We start from the raw sequence: 19,718 nt of genomic DNA, 5'->3' as shown, positions 1-19,718 counted from the left end.
TTCTGTAAATCTTTGGTCCCGCAGGTTTCGAATCCTTCCTGCCATTTTATCCAATTCTGCGTAGCCCATTAATTTTATCTGCCATTCTTCTTTCGTCGGAATTTCTTCTTGCTTCCATTTCTGGGCTAACAATACTCTTGCCGCTGTTGTTGCATATAAAAACAATTTAACGTCTTGTCTATTAATGTCCTGACCTATAATACCAAGTAAAAATGCTTCTGGTTTTTTAAAAAAATGTATATTTCAACATCTTTTTCATCTCATTATATATCATTTCCCAGAAGTTTTTGACTTTCTTACATTCCCACCACATATGGTAAAACGTTCCTTCTTTTTCTTTACATTTCCAACATTTATTATTTGTCTTATGCATTCTAGCTAATTTCACGGGTGTAATATACCATCTATACATCATTTTTGCTGCGAGAAGCCAAGTTACAGGGAACCAGGCAGAGGGCCTTCTCGGTGGTGGCACCCGTCCTGTGGAACGCCCTCCCACCAGATGTCAAAGAGAAAAATAACTACCTCCTTCTTCCCTCCTCTGCCCCATACAGCCCCACTTCCAAAAGCTGATGAAACGGAAGTGGCTCAGCAATTCGGAGGCCTTCTCCACCATCATGGGCACCCTGGAAGAACACGCCCGGAAGCTGAGGAAGATGAAGATGGAGCCGTACCAGGTGAATGGCCTGCCAGGACGGCAAATGGCCCTGCCCCCAAGCCATTGCTGCTGTGATAAGAATTTTAAGGTCTTCGATATATAATAAATGTTCATAAATGTTGAACATTTCAACCAAATGTTCACCAAGCATGTTAGTTCATTTACCGGCACAGGAAGACCAACCTGAAACCATTCTGACTCCCAAACTGACCAAATGTTTGGCTATTTCTGCACATTCCATTACCTTCTGTCGCCATTCTTCTGCTGTTGGTGTTTGCTGTTGTTTCTGGACCAGAAGTATATTATTTATACTTTTCAGATATACGCATTTCACTGGTTTCGCAATCATTTTGACATTTCAAAACTGGACTTCCTTCCCCCTCTTTCTGCGGTTCCTTAAATTAATTTTTAATACCTTCTGCATATTCAAATTCACTTACTGATTTATTTATCTTCTTTAAATAGATACTCTTATGCAGGTTACTACAGTTATCCTGCCAGTGCTTTTATCTGTTTACAATTTATCTGTAAATGTTCCGTAAGCCATTTCCACTCTTTTATAAAAAGTTTGTTATCTTGATTTCTTATCCTTCCGGTAAGTTTTGCCATTTCTGCATACAGTGGTACCTCTGGTTACGTACTTAATTCGTTCCGGAGGTCCGTTCTTAACCTGAAACTGTTCTTAACCTGAAGCACCACGTTAGCTAATGGGGCCTCCCGCTTCCGCCGCCGCACAATTTCTGTTCTTATCCTGAAGCAAAGTTCTTAACCCGAGGTATTATTTCTGGGTCAGCGGAGTCTGTAACCTGAAGCGTATGTAACCCGAGGTACCACTGTATTCCATAGGTTTTTGTATCCATTCTTCCTCCTTTGCTGGGACTGCCTCTTCTGTCCATCTTTTGGGCGAGTACTGTTCTTGCCTCTGTAGCTGCATACGTGAATACGTTTCTGTGCAATTTAGGCAGCTGTTTCCCTGTCTCTCGCCAGATGTTGCTGAAGGATGTGCACCGCCGGGTGCTCATCGAGTACGTCCGGCCCCTGATGCGAGTGCGGTTTGTCTGCACCACCTCCAAGATGAGGACCAAGATGGCAAACAAGCTGCGATGCGAAGCCAAACAGCTGAAGGAGTTCTTCATCCAGCTGGTGAGGACCATAGCTGTCAACCGTCCCTTATTTGGCGGGGAACTCCCTTATCCCAGCGCCGTGTCCCGCTGCTGTCCCGGATTGATGATGTCCCTTAAATTTCCCGGGTTTAAAGGAAGCAGCTCCTCTCCCTCCCTCCTTGCCGGCCAGGGAGGAGGGAGGCTCCAGCTGTGTTGCTTGGCTGCGTTGCTCACCCAATAAGGAGTCTAAGAACGACTGGGGGGGTGGAGCTTGCATGCCTTGTGCCGATCAAATCGGCCGCATTGCCTGGGGACTTGCCTTTGCTCAGCGCTTCCCAGCGGAGAGGTGACGGTGGTTTTCCTTGCTGCATCCCCTTTGCCGGGTTGCTGCGCTGTGGGAACCACCGCTTGAGGCTTCGTTTGGCTGCTGGCTGGGCTTTCTGACTTTGGCTTGGAGGGGCTCAGAAGCTGAACATACCTGTGCTCTGAAAATTCCGTATTTTGGCTGCTGATCCCTTATTTTCGAGGCTGCTGGTCCCTTATTTTCAAATCTGTAAGTTGACAGCTATGGTGAGGACCGGGGGGATGGGGTGAGGTGTGGGCCCCCCTGCCATCAAAGCGGGAAAGTGGGGCCCCTGTACCTGCCTCTAGCCCAGGGGTAAAAACCAATAGAAAAAAGACAGTCACGGAACTGAAAAATTTGCACAAAGCAAATGAAATATCATGAAAATCCCTGAAACGAGAAGTAACCAACTAGAAATATTATCTTGTGGAAATAATAATAAAAATCGAAAAGCTTAAGGAAAAAATTAGAGAAACCTAAAATAGAACAAAGCCTTAATGGGATGCCGGCTACAAACCTCATTTCACTATACTATTCATTTTCCCCAGAAGGAAATAGGAAATCATAAACTTTAAATGACCAAAATTCAAAAATTCAAAATTTTAGGTTTTTCTAATTTTTCCCTTAAGCATGACTAAGCAGCTTCTGGCGAACCAGAGCAGTGCACGGAAATGCCGTTTACCTTCCCGCCGGAGCGGTACCTATTTATCTACTTGCACTTTGACGTGCTTTCGAGCTGCTAGGTTGGCAGGAGCAGGGACCGAGCAACGGGAGCTCACCCGTCTGTGGTTTAACCCACAGCGCCAGACGGGGCCTTATCTCTCTTGTCTGACCAGTTCAGCAGTGGGATCCTCCATTAGATTTTAACCCTTGCTTGGTCCGGGACCCCCAGAGATTAGCAGGGCATCCTGCAGAGTGATACCCCATCACCGACAATTCACAACAGTGTGATAAAATGCCAGAATTATTGGGGTTGGGGGAAACGTTCACTGAACCTTTGGCAACATGTAATTTCCGAGTTGTTTTTTCACCTACTGCTAAAACGCCTTGCATTCTTCTACTAAAGCGAAAGTCCTGTTGAATAGCCGGATTTCATCAGGCACCCGCACAGGGGTGCCGAAAACTGAGCTTTCTTCTGTGTCCTTTACCTCCAGTCAAACCCAGCGCCAAGGCATTGTTTACCAGAGCTGTTTTCCTTGTTGTTCTAGGAGGAGGATCCGTGGTAGTAATTATATCCACTTCTCTGCGAATCATTCAAGGCAGCTTGCTACAAAAATAGAAGCAGTGTTTTGTTTTGTTTTTTTAAAAAAGGTGCAATCAAAAACAAAAGCGGTAAAAATAGCAGGCCCTCAAAGGGCCGTAGCTCAGTTGCAGTCTATTCTGCATGCAGGAGGTCCCAGATTATTATTATTATTATTATTATTATTATTATTATTATTATTTACCGTATTTTTCGCCCCATAGGGCGCACCTAGTTTTTTTGGGGGGAAATAAAGGGGGAAATTTTTTTCCCCCAGGTGTGGAGCTGGGGCGGGGGAAGCCCGAGCTTCCCCTGACCCCTGACCCCAGCCCCCAGAACAGGCTGCTATCTGCAAGCCTAGGGAGCCCGGCGGGAAGTCGCGCCGGTCTCCCCAGGCTTGAGGATATCTGCCCAAAGTCGCGCAGCTCTCCCACGGCTTGCGGAGAGCTGCCTGCATCCTGAAGCCTGGGGCGCGCTGAGCTCAGTGCGCCCCAGGCTTCAGGATGCAGGCAGCTCTCCGCAAGCCGTGGGAGAGCTGCGCGACTTCGCGCCGGGCTCCCACGGCTTGCGGATAGCTTCCTGAAGCCTGGAGAGCGAGAGGGTTCGGTGCGCACCGACCCCTCTCGCTCTCCAGGCTTCAGCAAAAGCCTGCATTCGCCCCATAGGACGCACACACATTTCCCCTTCATTTTTGGAGGGGGAAAAGTGCGTCCTATAGGGCGGAAAATACGGTATATCCCGCCTTCCCCAGCCAAAGCCGGGCTCAGAGCGGCTAACAAGAAGTCAAAATAGCACAGTGTATATAAAAGCACAGTCAATTAATTAAAATACATTAAAAAATCAATTCAGAATCAAATTAATGGCAACCTTTGGGCTAGAGTTCTATGAGGATTACAGAAGGAGGGGGTCAGACTGTGCCTTAGCCAAAGGCCTGGTGGAACAGCTCCGTCTTGCAGGCCCTAGTCTCTTTGGCCAGAGCGTTCCACCAGATCGGGGCCACGGCCGAAAAGGCCCTGGCTCTGGTTGAGGCCAGCCTATCCTCCCTGTGGCCCGGGATCTCCACTATGTTTTTATTTGAATACCATAAGGTCCTCCGTGGGACATACCGAGAGAGGCAGTCCCGTAGGTACGAGGGTCCTAGGCCGTATAGGGCTTTAAAGGTTAAAACCAGCACCTTAAACCTGATCCTGTACTCCACTGGGAGCCAGTGCAGCTGGTATAGCACCAGGTGAATGTGATCCCATGGCAAGGGATCCCATCCCCGACAGCATCGCCAGGAACCCTGCCTGAAGCCCTGGCTGCCAGCCCAGACCAGCCTGAGTTAGATGGACCCAGTGGTCTGACTCAGTATAAAGCAGAGGTATTAAGCAGAAGTTGAATGGCCATCTGTCATGGATGCTTTAGCTGAGATTCGCTGCATTGCAAGGGGTTGGACTAGATGACTCTTGGTGCCCCTTCCAATTCTACAATTCCATGGCAGCAGATTCCTTTGTTCCTGAAACTTAAAACCAGCAGTCCCAAGAGCAACATTCACAAAGTGTCACGGCGGTTGTCAGGACCGGGTCAGCATTAAATCACATGGAGTAAGCCAACTCTTTATTTATCCTGGTCGGCTCAGGAGCACAGCAACTCTTCTCGGAAGGTCTTGCCCCTTTGAGGCAATTGTGGAGGCTAAAGATCCACGTCTTCCCACAGCTCCAAGTCTCCTCCTCCACCGAGTCCTTCCCCAGCAATCTGAGACTATGCCAACGTGCCTGTATCTTCCCTCTCTCTTCATACCTCTTTGGATCCTGGGAGACCAGAGGGGAGGGGAGCCTGTCGCGGCAGGAGGGGGAGACTCCCTGGCTTCTTCCCCAGTCTGCCTCCACTCTGCCTCTTGACCCCTCTCCTCTCCAGCCTCCTCTCCTGCCTCTGAGTCTGGACTGCTCTCCGCCACAGCCTCTTCCCGCTCACCAAATCCTGCTATACTTTCAGCTTCCAGAATCTCCTCCCCCCGGTCTGCTCCTCCTTCTCCCTCTGACCACACCCCACCACCCCTGGCTCTGAGCTTTCTTCCCTTGGGGGTTCCCCCCCAATCCTCTGCACCCAGCCAGTCATGACACAAAGGCAACTTGAAATCAGCCGAATTGCTGAAATCCCTTTTAAAATGGTAGAATGATTGACATTAAAAGCCGGTTGGAAGAAAAACGTTTTCGGCGGTGCTCTACGAACAGCTCTGAAAGTTCTTCCTGGTGTTTAGCTTGAATCTCCTTTCTTGTAACTGGAAGCCACGGGTTCGAGTCCTGCCCTTGAGAGCACAATGTGGCAGCCATCTTTAAATATCTGAAAGGTTGTCACATGGAGCAAGCTTGGGTTGGACTAGATGGCCCCAGGGTCCCTTCCAGCTATGATTCTATGAAAAAGATGGGTGGCTGAAGGTACAAAGATTATCATCTTCTCTCCCTGAAGCTGAGTTAAAGGCGCCAACCAATATACCCTGAAAGGTCAGGAAGGACGTGCTATTGCAGGTGTCAGCACAGAGGAGGCCTACAGGGGGATGTTGGGTCAAACAAAATAAGATCAAATCTTTATTATCATGGTTCATGACAACACAATGTAAAGCGAAACAAAATTTGTTGTTGTTGTTTACTCGTGATCGACTCTTCATGACCCCATGGACCAGAGCACACCAGGCCCTCCTGTCTTCCACTGCCTCCCACAGTTGGGTCAAACTCATGCTGGTAGCTTCGAGAACACTGTCTCACCATCTCGTCCTCTGTCGTCCCCTTCTCCTTGTGCCCTCCATCTTTCCCAACATCAGGGTCTTTTCCAGGGAGTCTTCTCTTCTCATGAGGTGGCCAAAGTCTTGGAGCCTCAGCTTCAGGATCTGTCCTTCCAGTGAGCACTCAGGGCTGATTTCCTTCAGAATGGAGAGGTTTGATCTTCTTGCAGTCCATGGGACTCTCAAGAGTCTCCTCCAGCCCCAGAATTCAAAAGCATCCATTCTTCGGCGATCAGCCTTCTTTATGGAAACAAAATTAAAGAAGCATAAAGCACGATAGGGGATGCTGGGTGTGGTTTGCCAGCTGCTGAGAGCCAGTGATGGCGGTGTGGTTAGGACCTGGGTTCAAATCCTCCACTCAAGCACGAGGCTCACTGGGTGTGACCCATAGGAGGGAGTTCCAAAGGTCAGTTCTGATTTTATTTTGCTTTTCTCCCAAAAAAGTCATTTCCTGGTGTTTGTTTTGCAGTGGCAGTTCATAAACTCTCCTGTCTCCTCGAGTCGGAAGGGGTTATCTATAATTAACTCCCGTCCCTACTTTAAGGCTGCTGCTGTCCCTTGCTTGACCGTCTCCTGTCTCCCTCCCCTTCCGCGCAGGAATCTACCTCATCCTGGCTGGACAAGGTTGTTCCACACCTGGCGGAGATCATTGAGCTGGAAGACATCGCTGCCATCCAACTGCAAGTGGGCTTCCTCGCAAGAGATTTTCCCGATGTGCAGTGAGTTCCCGCACTCATTTTTTGTGGGGGTGGGGAGGCCAAACCTTCTTTAACTGCAGGGGGGGGGTTGTTGTACTCATAAACATTTGGAGCAGAACATTTCCCAGATCTGAAGGCTAGGAAAAAAACCAAACAGGCAGCATGTCGTGAAAATGTAACATGGACAGCAGAACTTAACAAGAGGTTGTCTGGGTTTGCCGAGTGCATAGGAAGACATTGACCCAGGACACGCCGGCTGCAAAAAAAATATATGGTGAATTGCATGCCAGGAATCATTAGGAAATGAATTGAAAATATCAGTCCCGAAATCATAAATGCCGTTAATGCAAATCTACGGTGCAATGTGTGCAGTTTTGGTTGCCTCGCCCCCAAAAGAGATACTGTAGAGCTGGAAAAGTTTCACAAAGGGCCACCAAAATGATCGAGGGGATGAAGAAAGGTTGCAGCCTCTAGGACTTAGAGAAGAGGCAACATGATTTGTTGTTGTTTAGTCTTTAAGTCATGTCCGACTCTTTGTGACCCCCTGGACCAGAGCACGCCAGGCACTCCTGTCTTCCACTGCCTCCCGCAGTTTGGTCAAACTCATGCTGGTAGCTTCGAGAACACCGTCCAGCCATCTCGTCCTCTGTCGTCCCCTTCTCCTTGTGCCCTCCATCTTTCCCAACATCAGGGTCTTTTCCAGGGAGTCTTCTCTTCTCATGAGGTGGCCAAAGTCTTGGAGCCTCAGCTTCACGATCTGTCCTTCCAGTGAGCATATGCTTGTTGTCTTTGTCCATGGAGTTTTCTTGGCAGGGATACTGGAGTGGCTTGCCGGTTCCTCCTCCAGGTGAAAGCTTATAATCAATCAATCAATCTTTATTATGAAGGTGCCCTAAAGCAAAGATTCTGGGATAATACACACAGTTACTTGAGATTTCGATTACACACAGTCTGTAGTCTGTTGGCAATAGGAGTACAATATGGGCATGTCTTTAAGTTAACACCTTACACTAAAAACCAGTACCAAATTATCGAAGGTTATTCACCAAAGCCAGACTTTCCTTCTGCAGTGTTGGATGGCAGGTTGAGAGGAGTTCCCTACCAGGACAGACTTTGCTCGTGTGCTCAAGACATCGATTCCATAAAACATATTTTGCTGCACTGTGCAAAATACGAGCAAGCCAGGGCTTAACTGATAAAATTACCCTTGCTGGTACCTTTCCCAGGAAAATCAGAGGCTCACTATGTCAGGTTCCTATTGGAAGACCGGACAAATGCTAGAACATTAGCAGCGGCGAAGTTTTTATCGGTGGTTGCAAGAAGCTTATAAAAATGAGAAAGAGAGAACAGAGAAAAGTTTTTCTCCTCCTCTCATAATTCTAGAAGTCATAGAACATTCAAGGGAGCTTGGACGCTGGAAGAATCAGGGCAGTAAAAGAAAGTCCTTCTCCGTGCAGCGCAGTGTTAAACTGCGGAACTCCCTGCCACAGGAGGCAGGGATGGCCACCAACTTGGATGGCTTGAAAAGAGGGATGGACAAATTCGTGGAGGAGGAGAGGGCTGTCGAAGGCTACTAGCCATGAGGCCTTTGCTAATAATAACAATAACAATAACAATAACAATAACAATAACAATAACAATAACAATAACAATAACAATAATAATAATTTATTTATACCCCGCCCATCTGGCTGAGTTTCCCAGCCACTCTGGGCGGCTCCCAATCAAGTGTTAAGAACAGTACAGTGTTAAATATTAAAAACTTCCCTGAACAGGGCTGCCTTCAGATGTCTTTTAAAGATAGGATAGCTGCTTATTTCCTTCACATCTGGTGGGAGGGCGTTCCACAGGGTGGGCGCCACCACCGAGAAGGCCCTCTGTCTGGTTCCCTGTAACCTCACTTCTCGCAATGAGGGAACCGCCAGAAGGCCCTTGGCACTGGACCTCAGTGTCCGGGCAGAACGATGGGGGTGGAGACGCTCCTTCAGCTTATTCTTCTGTCTTTGTGATGCTACTTCAGAACAGTTCCTTTTCTGCGTTCTGAGTGGCAGCAGCTCCTGTGAAGCCACAAGGCTGTTGGCAGGGGCCACCCAGGCCTCACCCAAGTCCTTGCCTGACCTCCTGATCCCACGCGAACGGGCCCTTGGCCAGCGCCAGGCAGCCTCGTTCCGTGCGAAAGAAGCACGAACTCAGAGCTCAGTTATCCATCAAGGTTGCGATCTCCCATCGGGAGAGGAAAAGGCCCATCAGGTGGGGATGTGCGCAACCTGAGGCCGTGGCTCCCGGCCAGCGAGGAGGCTTCTCAGGCCCCGAAACAGGACGCTCCAGACCTTGACCTCTTCCCTGCGGAGAAGCAAAGCCAGTGGCTCAGGGCCACAGTGGGGTCAGCGGCCGCTCAGCGCCTTTTCCTGTGCCGTGGCTGGAGGTTCTGGCATGCATCGGGCAGCCCGGTCGCATCTTCTGAGGGTGCGATAAGAGGAGACAAGGGAAGCGTGCTTAGGTGGGACTTCCTAAGAGGAGGAAAAGCAGCTCCCCTGGGGGAATCGGCTGCTCAGGGAGGATGTCTGTCCTCGTGCCAGTTCTGAGAGGGAGCTAGATAAAGTTTCTCAGCACTGCGGAAAAGGGTTGGGCTCTGTGGCCTGTTGACCCTGTGGCCGTGTGGCTCTAATCTCCACGGAGGTCCTCTCTCTCTCTCTCTCTCTCTCTCTCTGGCATCCTCTGCCTCTTTCCTGAACGGGGCTGAACGTTGGGAGGTTCAGGACAGATAAAGTCTTTCTTGACGCAGTTAAACTGTGGAACTCCCTGCCACAGTTGGCAGCAGTGGCCGCCGACTTGGAGGGCTTTATTTTTATTTTTTTTCCAAAAAAAATTATTCATTTTATAGCACAGTTAAACAACACAAACAGAAAAACAAACAGTACAAACAAATTCTTGTCTTATCCTTATATTTTTTAAACATTGCTAGGTGAGCTTCCCCAAGTCCCCACATCTGATTTTCATTTTACCTCACCTTTAGCAGTTTACATATATCATAATTTCTAGCCATTTTTTATCACACTCACTTTTACCATAAAAATCTTCACATTTTATCACTTACAAATAATACTATTTTAAAATACACTATCTTCTACTTCTAACCCTACAGCCTATATCCACTTCCAGAGCTATTCTAAGATTTAAATATTAACATATTATTTCAAGTATTCTTTAAAGTTCTTCCAATCTTCTTCCACCGTCTCTTCTCTCTGGTCTCGGAGTCTCCCGGTCAGTTCGGCAAGTTCCATATAATCCACTGACTTGGAGGGCTTTAAAAGGGGATTAGACAAATTCATGGAGGAGACGACTATCAATGGCTGCTATGACCTGTCTCCACGGTCAGAGGGAGCAGTGCTTCTGAACACCAGTTGCTGTGGAAGGGAGAGAGCTCTTGTGGTCGGATCCTGCTTGCTGGTCTACCAGTGAGGCATCTGCTTGGCCTCTGTGTTGAGCCTGTGCTTTGCAAGCAGGTGGGTTCGATCCCTTGACATTTGCATCCTGAGAACAGGATGTTGGACTCTTTTGTTCTTACGGAGCCTCCAGGTCCAGAGGCAGTCTATCTAGATTCCTGGGGTATTTGGCTACTACTCTGAGAACAGGATAGGGACGTGGGTGGCGCTGTGGTTCAAACCGCAGAGCCCAGGACTTGCCGATCAGAAGGTCGGCGGTTCGAATCCCTGCGACGGGGTGAGCTCCTGTTGCTCGGTCCCTGCTCCTGCCAACCTAGCAGTTTGAAAGCACATCAAAGTGCAAGTAGATAAATAGGTACCACTCTGGCGGGAAGGTAAACGGCGTTTCCGTGCACTGCTCTGGTTCGCCAGAAGCAGCTTAGTCCTGCTGGCCACATGACCCGGAAGCTGTACGCCGGCTCCCTCGGCCAATAAAGCAAGATGAGCACCGCAACCCCAGAGTTGGCAACGACTGGACCTAATGGTCAGGGGTCCCTTTACCTTTACTGAGAACTGGGCTGGATGAGCCCCTTTTGGCCGGACCCAGCTGGCTCTTCTCATGTCCTTGCCTTCGCCCCCACCCACCCCACCCCTCTTTTGACAACACACATTCCCAATATATCTTCCTAACTCTTGCTTGACCCCTGAAGCGGAATCTGAGGCAGGTGGGTCAAGTCCCTTAGGGATGCCAGAGGGTGTCTTTCTCCTTCCTCCAAGAATGGCCAGAGGAGTCACTCCCGGTTTTCCCAGGACGGAGGGGAGGCTGGCAAGCTATAAATACCGGCCGCCTGCTTCCACGCTGCCCTCGCAGCTCCCTCCAGCTACCAGCCGGCTGCGTCACTCGGGGAGGGCGAAGGCGCTGCCTTATCGTGCCTCCTCTGTTTGTTTCCCTTTCCATCTTCCTGCTTATTGCATCCTTAGGAATTGTTTCGGAGGCGACAGATTGCCCGCTAAGTGTGGCTGACGGACGTTTCCTGTTTTATCTGGACCATTTCGGGTTTCTTGTTTCTTGGAAGAGGAAAGAGAGAGAGAGAGAGACGTTCAGCAGGAGAAAAACAAGCGGTTGGCCTTCAGACGGGAAGCGGGCTCTGTAGCAACTTCCTGGAGAGGGTGGCAGGGCGAGAATCGGACTGGCGGTGCTGGGAGCCAGAGGTCTCTGCGACCCTTCTAGGCTAGTTAGGTGTTGTCCTGAATTCTTGGAGGAAGAAAAGGTTTTGAGAATGTTGAGGACTGCAGCAAAAGTCTGCCTAGCGCCATGTCTCTAATTTCAGGCCTTAGGAAGGGAGAGCACAAACCTTGTGATAATAATAAGAAATTTCTTGCGCCCATCTGACTGGGTTTTCCCAGCCACCAGCATGCGAATGGATGGATCCAGAGTAATAGTCAGCCCCTGGGTCCATAGAACCCATCTATCTCATATACAGACACACACAGAGAGAGATCTGGGGCCACATTTTATCTATCAGCATCGTGCGTCCAACAGGCCGCAAATCCAGTTTTTAACCGCCATGGTTGTGTGAGCGTCTCCACCTCCATCGTTCTGCCTGGACACTGAGGTCCAGCTCCGAGGGCCTTCTGGCGGTTCCCTCGCTGCGAGAAGCCAAGTTACAGGGAACCAGGCAGAGGGCCTTCTCGGTGGTGGCGCCCGCCCTGTGGAACGCCCTCCCACCAGATGTCAAAGAGATAAACAACTACCAGACTTTTAGAAGACATCTGAAGGCAGCCCTCTTTAGGGAAGCTTTTAATTTTTAATAGGTTATTGTATTTTAGTGTTTTGTTGGAAGCCGCCCAGAGTGGCTGGGGAACCCAGCCAGATGGATGGGGTATAAATAATAAATTTATTATTATTATTATTATTATTATTATTATTATTATTATTATTATTACTGGAGAGCGGGGAAGTGTTCAGGGCTGAGTCAACCTGCAATGAGGGGTGAGCAGCGAGGTAGCCTAGTTGGGTGATGGCCCCAAATTGTTCAGAAGATGGCGGCGGCGGCAGCAGCAACAACAACAGGATCTCTCAAAGATTTCTCCGAAGTGGACATAAATGGCACATGTCACAGGAACATAAGGAGAGCCTGCAGGATCAGGCCAGTGGGCCATTCAGCCCAGCATCCTCTTCTCACCGTGGCTGAACAGTTGCCTTTGGGAAACCCGCAAGCAGGATTCAAGTGTGAGAGCAACTCTCCCCTCCTGTGGTTTCCAGAAATGGGTGTTCAGAGTCAACCAGATCCTTCATGGCAAGAAGCCATCATGATAGTCCTCTCCATGAATACTGTGTCCAGTTCTGGGCACCCCAGTTTAAGAAGGATATTAAGCTGGAACATGTGCAGAGGAGGGCGACCAAGATGATCAAGGGACTGGGAACCAAGCCTGATGAGGAACGGTTGAAGGAGCTGGGTATATTTAGTCTGGAGAAAAGGAGACTGAGGATATAGGATAGCCGTCTTCAAATATCTAAAGGGCTGTCACATGGAAGGTGGAGCAAGCTTGTTTTCTCCTGCTCTGGAGGGTAGGACTCGAACCCACGGCTTCAAGTAACAAGAAAGGAAATTCTGACTGAACATAAGGAAAAACTTTCTGACAGAGCTGTTTAACAATGGAACAGACTCCCTCCGGAGGTTATGAATTCCCCTTGGAGGTTTTAAGCAGAGGCTGGGTGGCCATCTGTTCAGGGATGCTTTAGCAGAAATTCCTGCATTGCAGCGGGTTGGACTAGATGACCCTCGCGGTCCCTTCCTACGATTCAGTAATTCTATGAATTCAACTAAGACTCTGTTAAAGCCATCCAGGTTGGTGGTCACCCCGCCTCCCGTGTGTGCTGGGCCCAGGGGTTAAGCCGAGCAACGCCGTCCAGGTCCGGTCCCGAATCCAAAGATTCCGTGAGGAGTCAGTCCAACAGGGCCAAGGAAGGAAACCAGGCTAGGTCAGGCACAGGGTCTCAGGCAGGTTCTAGCAAACAGCAACGTTCCTCCCGCAACCTGGGGCGGGGTCCGACAGCCTTTTATCTTTGTCGGGGTGATGGCCGGTCCTGATCCCCCAGCGACTCACCTCCCTGTTTCGTCCAGAGGCGAGCACTCCTTCTGCGAGTACTCAGGTCTCTCCTTCTCCCAGACCTCAGTCTCTGCAGCTCAAGAGACGTCGGTGGGTTACTAGACCCAGAGGCTGCCTCAGTCTCCCCTGACCCAACCGGCAGTGGAGCAGCTGTAAGTGATGGCCCAGCTGGAGGCAACGAGGGAATCCCCGCATTTGGAGCCAGGGCAGGCTCAGGCCCCGGACTCAGCCCAGCTGGTGCTTGTTGCAGGGGAACCTGTGCAGACTGGGGCTCTTCAGGATCAGGCCCCAGACTTGGTTCAGATGATGCCTGAGGCAAAGGATCCGGTGCAGACTGAGTCTCCTCTAGTTCCAAGCCCAAGTCCCAAGGATCGAGTTCTGTAGTTTAAACTTTATTATGTACTGAGTTGAATAGGATCCAAACTGCAGCAGTCTGATTGGTCCTAGAACAATAGGATCCAAAAGGCAGCAGTCTGATTGGTCCTAGAACAATAGGATTCAGAATGCAGCAGTCTGATTGGTCCTAGAACAATGCAGCAGTATGATTGGTTGGCAGGAACCACCCAATCATGCTCCAGATAGAAGTGAATCCACAACCTGATTGGCTTACAGTAGAATTCCGGAATTAGCCAATCATGTGCAGCCCATTGTGTAAATAATGTATATAAAGCAGATACTTTGAGGGGACTTTCATTCATTCCTCCTCACCACTATGAGCTGAATAAAGAGCATGAAATCACTTTGCGACTCTGAGTATATTTCAAACTTTCTGGCTATTAAACCGTTGCACAGAGGAAGCCTTGAACCCTGAAAGATTCCCCCAAAGTTGCCCTGCTGAGCAACCACCCTAATCCTTCCCTCTGAGCTTGCACCTCTTCAACCCAGCTTGCAGGGGAGAAGGGAACAGATCCTGTTGCCGCAGGAGAGTATGCAGGTCACACACGACACCCCCCACTCGGGGCTCGCAGGGAGGTCAGGGAGGAAAGAACAGCCCCCCTCCGTCACCCAGAATCACCACCCTCCCCAAATGGTGCTCCCAGAGAATCGCGGAGGAAGGAAGCTCTGCGCTTTGCCAGGCGAGACTTCCTCTGAGGAGACCCTGCTACGATGGGGGGTGGCAGCCAGGCTGTTGCGCCCGGGTGGCAGCGGTAGGGATGGTCGGCAGGGGACGGATGCAAATTCCTAATTAGCAGAGGCCTTTCCGAAGAAGCTGGGCGACTTCCCCTCCACACCGCAGGGTTCTCCTGTGCTGGGAAGGAGAACCTCAGAGGGCCCATTAAAGCGGCGGCCAGCCTTGCGCCAGGCCTCTCGCCCCCGCCTGCCGCAATTCTGGGCAGCCGGCAGAACGGGGCTCGGCTGATTACACGGGCCAAGCGCCAGCTTCCTGAAGTTAACGAGACATCCGAAGCAGCAGCAGCAGCAGCAGCAGGGCTTTAAATAAACTGTCTCTCGAAGGCACGTTTTTGTGGAGCCAGGGGGCAGCTCCTGCGGACCCATGCCTTGCTTGAAGGGGCGAGAGGGGCAAAGGGAGAAGAGGCGAGAGGGGGAGGACAGAGCTGTTTGGGACTGGCGTAGGGCTGGACCAGGGGTCAGCAACCTTTATCAGCCGTGGGCCGGTCCACTGTCCCTCAGACCATGTGGGGGGCCGGACTATATTTGGGGGGAAAATATATATGAACGGATTCCTATGCCCCACAAATGACCCAGAGATGCATTTTAAATAAAAGGACACATTCGACTCATGTAAAAACACACTGATTCCCGGACCGTCCGCGGGCCGGATTGAGAAGGCGATTGGGCTGCATCCAGCCCCCGGGCTTTGGTTGCCTACCCCTGGGCTGGACCACAGAGCTGACCTTTTGGGATGTGCTGCAGCCCTAGGAACCTGGAAGGCCATTTGTAAAGAGCCTGGCTGTAGGATCAGGCCAAAGGGGGCCCATCTAGTCCAGCACCCTCTTCTCACAGTGGCCAAATACCCCTAAGACACTAGGAATGTGGGTAGACTGCCACTGGAGATGGAGGCTGCATAAGAGCATAAGAGGAGCGGCTGAACAAGGCCAAAGGGTCTGGTCCACTGCATCCTGTTTTCACAGTGGCCAAGCAGATTCTCCAGTGGGGAACCTGCAAGCAGGATTTGAGCGCAAGAGAAACACTCTCGCCTCCTGTGGCTTCCAGGGACTGGTATTCAGAAGCACTGCTGCAGGTTAAGATTTGCCTCGATGCTGTAAGCTTCTGGGGCAGGCATGTGTAAACAAGAGCGTTTTTAGCAGGTGCCAGAAGTCTAGGGAAGGCACTTGCATGAGATCAAGAGGCAGGGAGTTCCAAAGTCTAGGTGCTACCAGACTAAGAGAAATGCAAAGCATTATTTGCGCCTCGCCCATCTGATTGGGTTGCCCCAGCCAACAAATATATAAAAACATAATAAAGCACCAGACATTGAAAACTTCTCTTCCTCCAAGGTCAAAGTGTTCTGGGGCTTAATTTACGAGGAGTTGAAAAAAATGTTTGGAATAACTTTTTTTAAAAGACCAGAGGCATTTCTGTTAAGCATCGTTGGCAGGGACATCCCAAAGGCCTTTAGGGAGATATTCTTATATGCAACGGCCGCAGCTCAGACTTTGGTGGCAAAGGGGTGGAAGGAACAAGAAGCCCCGACGATAACGGACTAGCATTACAGGCTACAAGAATTTGCTGAAATGGCGCAGTTAACAAATAGCCTGAGAGGCAATTTGAAACAAAAAATTGTGGAAAAGTGGGATAGATATAAAACATATGCTCAAAAATACAGTAAAGGTTCGCTATCTATGCTAGCATTTGATTGACGGAGTGAGACTAATGATAAGACAAAGAACACATATTGTTATGGGAATGTATTAGATAATATGTAAAGAAATATACTATAATAAGAGAACATTCATTTGTAAAAAAGGAATATACAACGGGAAAGACAGGAAGTCTAGTGTGTTGGAATGTATATGATTGCGGGGGGGGGTGGGTTGTTTTTGTTTCTTCTCTTTGTCCTTTCTTTTTTGGTTTCATTTTCTTTCTAGGTATATAAAATTTGTATATAATTTTTGTATACATGTTGGAAATTATAGTAAGTCCTGTAATGTCAGGGACGCGGGTGGCGCTGTGGGTTAAACCACAGAGCCTAGGACTTACCGATCAGAAGGTCGGTGGTTCGAATCCCCGCGACGGGGTGAGCTCCCATTGCTCGGTCCCAGCTCCTGCCAACCTAGCATTTTGAAAGCACGTCAAAGTGCAAGTAGATAAATAGGTACCGCTCCGGCGGGAAGGTAAACGGCGTTTCCGTGCACTGCTCTGGTTCACCAGAAGCGGCTTAGTCCTGCTGGCCACATGACCCGGAAGCTGTATGCCGGCTCCCTCGGCCAATAAAGCGAGATGAGCGCCGCAACCCCAGAGTCGGTCACAACTGGACCTAATGGTCAGGGGTCCCTTTACCATTTAAGGCCTGTAATGTAATATGACAACATTTACCGATGTAATATAAGAATGTTAACAAATAGATAAAATGCAAATTCAAAAAAAGAAGAAAAAAACTTATCTTCCTCTTTCTGCAGGAAGAAGCACGTGTCTGCCATCCTGGACATCCGCGGTCTGCAGAACCAGTCCCACCGGCAGGACGTCCTGGCCGCCATAGAGAGCCTGGAGCTGACTGAGGAAGGGGAGGTTCCCTGCTTGGACCGGGCCTTCTTCAACGAGATCCCCACCAGCAAGGTCTTCTGCGTCCGCCTCCAGCTGCGCTGCGTCTCAGTCCTGGGGGTGACCGGACTCTCCCGGCTCCGCCAGATGCCTTGGCGGCGGCAGCAACAGCAGCGGCGGCGGCAGCACAGGCGGCGGTCCAAAGCGAGCGGGGCCGAGTCGCAGGTGTGAGGCACCCCGCCAAATGGTGGACTCCCTCTCTCAGCCGCCAGGTTACGGGGCGGGGGCCTGGAGCCTCCCACGGGGGGTGCTTTTTCCACCCCCAAGAGCCACCCGCTGCAGGGCTCACACTCCAAGCAAGGGCTGCGGCACCCGCTACCTGCAAAAACCAGTTGTATCTGTTGCCTGCATTTTATTCCGCAGCCGAGATTCCGCAGGCATCCTGGCTGCCTTTCAAAGCACCTGGGCGGTTGAAGGAAAGGACTCCTCTCCTATTAACTGGGCTGCAGGCTTAAAACTTTAAAACTAAGGTTGCAAATGCAGGGAGGGAGAATTTTATGCATCCGTTAAAGAAGAATCCAGTTCTGGCTGGAACAGGGAAAATCGAGCCACTGGTGTATCATGAGAGATGGGCAAAATCGTTTATTTAAGTCGTGTTGGGAACCTCTTCCAGGCAGAGGGCCACATTTCTTCTGAATTAACCTCCCAAGGGCCACAGGTGGGCGGTGCCAGAGGTCAAAGTGGGCGGGGCAATGGATGTAAATTTTTACCTATGTATAGTGGGCTCATTTCTGCGCATGCTCCCTCGAGAGGCAAACAAGAAACATCATCAGAGTTCCAGGCCAGGTGGAAACTGGGAGGGGTGTGGCCTGGAGAATGTTTCAGGGGCCACGTGGAGAGGACTCGGGGGACCACATTCAGATCCTGACACACCTACAATGTGAACTGTTCACCCGTCAAGGCTCTACTGCATAATTCAGTTCCTTATATGGCAAGAGATGTATTGGGGTTACCCGACCCTCCGCTCAAAGTAGGGGGCACACCTCCCCTCCCCCCACTTCCGTGACTCAGTTTCTCCCTTGGACTAGGGGGCGGGTGGTTGGCACAGGACAAAGCGAGGGTTGGAGTAAGCGAGGCCTTAAGGGAGTACGTATACCTGCTCTGGATGTATGTATGTATGTATAAATAAATAAATGCATATTAATTTAATACCACCCTTTCTTTTGCATATTTTGGAGTGGGTGTATGTCTCTAAACCACCTCCAGCATCTTCAAATGAGGCCTTTCTCTGCTCTTGGGAATTCTTGGTGTATCTTGGGATACACCAAGGAATTCCTGGCCCACGTCAGTCGTAGACTCGTAGAGCTAGGGAGTTGGAAGGGACCTCCAGAGGTCATCTATTCCAACCCCCTGCAATGCAGGAACCTCAGCTAAAGAGGCCCTGACTGATGGCCATCCAATCTCTGCTTTAAAACGTCCTTCCGAGGGAGGCCGTTCCAATCGCAAGCAGCTCTTATCCTCAGAAAATTTTTCTGAATAAATTAGTTGGAATCTTCTTCCTCGTCATTTGAATCCAGCAGTTCAGGTCCTACCCTCTGGAGCAGCAGAAAAAAAGCTTGCCTACAAGGAAGGTTCTACTTCCACTGTGGCTAGAAAACACTGTTCCCAGAGGTTTTCCACTTGTAATGGGTCCAAGCGATTTCCTTTTCAAGGGCAAACACACTCTTTAGTGACAGATCGGAACAAATGGAGGGGACGACCTGTATTGCTGTTTGCTCCGACTGAGCACTAAAGAGTGATTTCCCCCAGGGAAAAGTGGCAAGACCAGAGGAAGGGTGGAGAAGCCCAAAGAGAGAAAGACTAACCGCCTTCCAAGTCACAAAGGTCTTTCAACTGTTAACGGAGAAATCTGAGGGCTCCCTTGGACAAAATAACAAGGACCCCAGCCAGGAATACCAGAGCAAAACAGCAGCCAGTAGGCTTGGTCTTTATTGAAGACTGTCGCGACAGGACTCCCACCTGCCACCAGGGGGAACAAGATGGAAGCCCCAAACAAAAGAGAACCCAAACTTTTATTAGCTGCTAATCCCCGTGTTACTCCCCCCCAAACTACATCATGGTTACATCATGAAAGGGGAGGTCTGGTGGCAGTAATCTGAGCATCCTGGACCCTGCCCCATGGTTCCCCTTGCCCTCCACCAAACACCCATCAAGTGTAACAAAAGAGATATTTACATTTCCCTGTTTCCCAGCCAAGTTAACCACACCCTTTTTGTCTTCATCTGGGTTTGTTATTTCTAGTATGGCTACGTCTCTGGCACTCAGGTATCAGGATGCCAGGGATTATCACTCAGGCAGAGGGGCTGCTGAGGAGCTGAGCTCAGGTGTCTATATGAATTTCTGAAGTTTTCCCAGTGAGCCAGTACATAGATGCATTTATCAGTGAATTGTTACATTTGGTATCGTGCAGCAGAGGCCCTTTGAATAGGCAGGAATAAACTGTGATGATGTGTTTTGTGGGGACAAATCACAAAAGTCACAAAAGTGATTGTGCTGGTTTTGGTAGTGGGCTGCATGGGCATGATATCTGCTGGACAGGCAACCCCCCCAACCTAGACATAAATTCCTGCAACATCTACCTAGTCGCCTGCTGGCAAGATCCGCTCGCCGTAGGTGACTAGGCCAAGCCTGCCTTCAGGAGCTAATAGCTCAG

General features: G+C 49.9%; 1 protein-coding gene across 1 annotated transcript in view; it reads left to right on the top strand.

Annotated features, from left to right (window-relative positions):
* EXOC3L2 (exocyst complex component 3 like 2) overlaps positions 1-18,214 on the top strand; it is a 54,742-nt gene extending 36,528 nt beyond the window's left edge. The window contains exons 9-12 of the mRNA XM_083626975.1: positions 555-677; positions 1,646-1,801; positions 6,703-6,824; positions 16,924-18,214. Coding sequence (XP_083483101.1) covers positions 555-677; positions 1,646-1,801; positions 6,703-6,824; positions 16,924-17,236 — 714 coding nt within the window. The 3' untranslated portion in view covers positions 17,237-18,214. The remainder of the gene's footprint in view (positions 1-554; positions 678-1,645; positions 1,802-6,702; positions 6,825-16,923) is intronic.
* The last annotated feature ends 1,504 nt before the right edge of the window (positions 18,215-19,718 follow it).

Source organism: Podarcis filfolensis, assembly GCF_964270895.1.
Source record: "Podarcis filfolensis genome assembly, chromosome: 8".
Classification (NCBI taxonomy): domain Eukaryota; kingdom Metazoa; phylum Chordata; class Lepidosauria; order Squamata; family Lacertidae; genus Podarcis; species Podarcis filfolensis.
The sequence above is the reverse complement of the archived record's forward strand: the minus strand, read 5'-3'. Positions and strand labels throughout refer to the sequence as shown.